The 4,288-nt window shown below is 42.0% G+C and overlaps 1 protein-coding gene across 1 annotated transcript; it reads right to left on the bottom strand.

Annotated features, from left to right (window-relative positions):
- Positions 1–718: 718 nt before the first annotated feature.
- LOC125347701 (olfactory receptor 7A10-like) lies at positions 719–2,192 on the bottom strand. The gene is made up of 2 exons (XM_048340678.1): positions 1,902–2,192; positions 719–1,345 (listed from the first exon to the last, which is right to left on the bottom strand). Exons 1-2 carry the CDS (start codon positions 2,115–2,117, stop codon positions 719–721), a joined length of 843 nt encoding a protein of 280 aa, XP_048196635.1. The 5' UTR covers positions 2,118–2,192.
- Between the last annotated feature and the right edge of the window lie 2,096 nt (positions 2,193–4,288).

The raw sequence follows: 4,288 nt of genomic DNA, 5'->3' as shown, positions 1-4,288 counted from the left end.
TAATGTTTAAAATATGACTTTATTGTTATTATTAAGGTGTTGTGCAGAGGAGTTACCATTTCATAAGTCAAATAATGAGTACATTTCTTTGTTTTGGGGTAATGTCACCTCTTCCTTCACTTTCCCTCGGTTTCCCCTTCCCATCCCTGCCCACAATTTACATAGGTCATTTTCCTGATAGTGTACACTGAATGATGTGACTGTTTTTGTTCATCCTTCCTCCCTCCCTTCTTGTACTCCTCTTCTTGCCCCCCCAAAGAAACCCAAAGCAAAACAAACACTATGACCAACTCCACCAATAACAACAGAAATCCCACATTTACATTTCCTGGTATTTGTTTTGATAAATAGTATTTTGAATGTTCATAGAAGTTACAGCTTCGTTTTCTTCCATTAGTGTGATGATGTCTGAATGCCTAGAGTCTTGACTACGTTATCGTGCCTAGTTTTATTTTAGATCTATCTTCTACACATGGGAGGAAACATGTGCCATTTGTCTCTCTGAGCTTGGCTTACCACTCTTCGCATGATTTGTTCTAGGTCCATCCATTTCCCTGCTAACGATATAATCTTATTCTCTCTAATAGATGAGTAAAATTCCATTGTATATATGTGCTGTATTTTATTGTTCCATTCATCTGTTGTAGGGCATCTGGGCTGTTTTCCTAACTAGGCTATTGTAAACAGCACAGAAATGAACACTGATCCCCATGTATCATTACCATAATCTGATTTGTAATGTTCTGGGTAGATGGCCCAATATATGACAGGCATGAGACAGTGGCCTCCAGCAATCCACGGGTTTCAGCATGGGGGTGACCGCTGTGTACATCACCAAGGCGGTGGAAATCGTGTGTGAGTTTTGGGTCACCACAGAGCTGAGGTACACACTCAGGAGTGTGCAGTAAAACAAAGAGACCACAGAGAGGTGAGACACACAGGTGGAAAAGGCCTTGTACTTCCCTTGAGTTGATGAGATGGCCCGAATGGAAGACACAATCTTAGAGTAAGAATACATAATGCCGCTGAGAGGAAAACAGCCCAGCAGCACTGTTGCAATATTCATCAGGATATTATTAAGAAAATTGTCAGAACAGGCAAGGTGGACCACCTGATTCAGTTCGCAGAAAAAGTGTGGGACTTTCAGGTTTGTGCAGAAGGAGAGCCTCAGTACCATTAAGCTATGTAACAAGGCATTCATGGCACATATGATCCAGGACCCCAGCACCAGCAATGCATAGAGCTGGGGCCTCATGATAACCGTGTAATGCAGGGGGTGGCAGATGGCCACAAAGCCGTCATAGGCCATCACAGTCAGGAGAAAATTTTCCAGTGTTGGGGACAGCTGTGTCTTTAAGAGGCCACAGTTGGCTTTAGCTTGTCCCCTCCCCTTCCGTCTGTAACAGGAAGAGAAGCCCCCCGCCCCTGGGGGGCGAATACATGCTTGCCATCATGGCGGGGACTTCTACAGAGACCCAGCTCTTGGGGGGCTGTAATCCCTGCCCACAGGGGAAGGTTCATGACATCACTTGATGGGCATCCCAGTCAGCCAATCAGTCAGTCAGCCCAAGTCCTTCCCCTTCCGCCTGCCCTCTGGGCAGTGGAGACCCCATTCAACCTTCAAGCTGTCTCCCTGGGATTCTCTTCCTGTGTCAGACACGTGAGGGGGGCTGGCGGGGAAGGGGATTTCATCATTTCTCCTCAACTCAGCGAAGTCCACAAAGATACGCCTTATTCCTTCTGCTGGTGGGAGGGGTAGGGCTGAGTGTCTTTCATAATTTGGGTTTAGGCATTCCCCCGGGAGATAGGGGGAAGGGGGTCCTAGAGACTCCAACATGTGGGCATCTCCTCCGGAGAAGTGAGGAGAAGGGACCCTTGTGGTCCTGACAGTCCAGCACCACTAATAATGCAAAAGTGTAAATCTGAGCGATGCAACCTTCATAAGATATGGCCTGGCTGTGGGTCTGGATGTTGTGCAACATCTTGGTGATGGTGGTGGAGGTGAAGCAGAGGTCCACGAAGGACAGGTTGGAGAGGAAGAAGTACATGGGTGTGTGCAGGTGGGAGGCTAAGATCGTGGCCAGGATGATGAGCAGATTCCCGAGCAGGGTGAGCATGTACGTGGCCAGGAGGAGTCCATATATGAGAGCCTGCTGTTCTGGAACCTCTGACAATCCCAGAAAAAGAAATTGTGACGTGGGTAGAATTTTATTGATCCATGAGCTTTGTGTAAAGACCAGAGATGAAAAGATTGAGGTATTAGCTAGTGCCAAAAAATCCAAATGACAGTGTGAGGCCCTGAGTTTAAACCCCAGTAATGGCACAACCAAACCACCACCACAACAAAAAACCCAATTAAAACCAGTACGTTTAGAGAAGCATATGAAATAACATGGCAAGTGGATTAAAAGGAAACTGAGTATAATCAGTCCTTCAGAAAATTCTTCTAAAAGCAAGTAAGGGAGATTGAGTTGAATGATCTGACCACAAAAAGTATAATAATTTTTTATTTATTGATTGATTGGTTGATTGTCAGTTGTGGGGTTTGAACTTGGGGCCTGAGTGCTGTTCTCTGAGCTCATTGTGCTCAAGGATAGTGCTCTCCCACTTTGAGCCACAATGCCACTTTACGCTTTCTTGGGGTTCATTAGAGATAAGAGTCTCATGGACTTTCCTGCCTGGGCTAGCTTTGAACTGTGATCTTTAGATCTCAGCCTCCTGAGTAGCTAGGATTACAAGTGTGAGACATCAGTACCTGGCCCATATACATATATATGTGTATATACATATGTATGTGTATGTGCACATGTATATACATTTATAAAAGAATTACATGTTGATCAGAAAAGCTAATGAAAAATCTTCCAATTCTTCCTGAAAAAAATGCAACTATGTAAAATAAAATGATAAGTCCAGTTTGTTGCCAGGATATATCTCTACTTCTTGGAAGAAATAAAAAGCCTCACTAAAATGCTCCATCAAAAATGAAGAAAAAATATCCAAACTTCACACTATAGCTGGCCAAACAAAAGGGCTCATGGACAGTGGCCAGGACCTGAGTTCAAGCCATTGACAGAAAAAATTTACTATCTCTTCATTACTAAGAGAGAAACAACTGTATTTAATCATTACAAGACATTAGGACAGTACTAAAGACCTTGGTTTTTTTTTTGTTGTTTGTTTGTTTTTTGATCAGTCATGGGGCATGAACTAAAGGCCTGGGTGCTGTCCATTAGTTTTTTTTTTTTTTGTACCAGGCCAGCACTATACTACTTTGAGCCACAGTGCCAGCCACTTCCAGTTTCTAGTGGCTAATTGGAGATAAGAGTCTCAAGGAATTTCCTGCCCAGGCTTGTTTCAAACAGCAATCTTCACATCTCAGCCTCCTGAATAGCTAGGATTACAGAGGTGAGCCACTGGTGCCCAGCTTATCCCTTGGATTAAAAAAACAACAACTATAGTTTTTACAAAATAGTAGAAGTTTTATTATTGTAGCATTTGAGAATTATAGTAATTTTAATAATATAGTTGATAACTAATTTTTATAATAGTTAATATACATTAAATAACATTAAATATAGAATAAATATTGTATTAGTATATATGTAGTATATTACATGTAAAATTTATATATTATATTTATATAATAATATAGAAATATAATTTATAATAAATTATAAAAATGTATAATAAATATATTAGATATTATATGTACATATAATATTTACCTAAGTTTATATATACATACATAGTGAGTGTGTGTCTGATGCTGGTGCCTCATGCTTGTAATCCTAGCTACTCAGGAGGCTGAAATCTGACCATTATGGTTTAAAGCCAGCCCCAACAGGAAATTCTTTAGGACTACCAAAAAGCCAGATGTGATTCAAGTGGTAGAGCACTAGCCCTGAGTAAAAAAGCTCAGGGGCAGTGTGCCGGCTCTGAGTTCAAGCCTTAGTATTGGCACACACACACACACACACACACACACACACACACACACACACACACTATGTAGGTCCCTCCCTGGAAGGGGTATAGGACAGCAGGGTAACATTAGAAAGCAATGTGAAAAAGGAAAGTTATCTATTCTACCTAGTCCAGTAGTTGCCAGGCAAGTAGGAAGGCTGTCTAGAGCCACTATTGAGATCTGGGAGGGAAAAGACAGGCTAGAAAATTCAGGTAACATCAAATAACTGGCTCCTGTATCCAAAAGGAATTTGAAGAGATACACACAATGCAAGATGCATAGAAAAGGGCAAACAGTGGATGTGTGGGCTCTGCTTGGCAG

This window comes from Perognathus longimembris, chromosome 3 (genome assembly GCF_023159225.1).
Source record: "Perognathus longimembris pacificus isolate PPM17 chromosome 3, ASM2315922v1, whole genome shotgun sequence".
In the NCBI taxonomy this organism is placed as follows: domain Eukaryota; kingdom Metazoa; phylum Chordata; class Mammalia; order Rodentia; family Heteromyidae; genus Perognathus; species Perognathus longimembris.
The sequence above is the reverse complement of the archived record's forward strand: the minus strand, read 5'-3'. Positions and strand labels throughout refer to the sequence as shown.

Excerpts from the sequence above, each read along its gene's own strand:
- LOC125347701 (XM_048340678.1), bottom strand. The coding sequence starts at position 2,117 with ATGCTCACCCTGCTCGGGAATCTGCTCATCATCCTGGCCACGATCTTA. Across the intron at positions 1,346-1,901 it reads TTTACACTTTTGCATTATTA|CTGTCCCCAACACTGGAAAA; the intron begins GTGGTGCTGGAC and ends TTAAAGACACAG.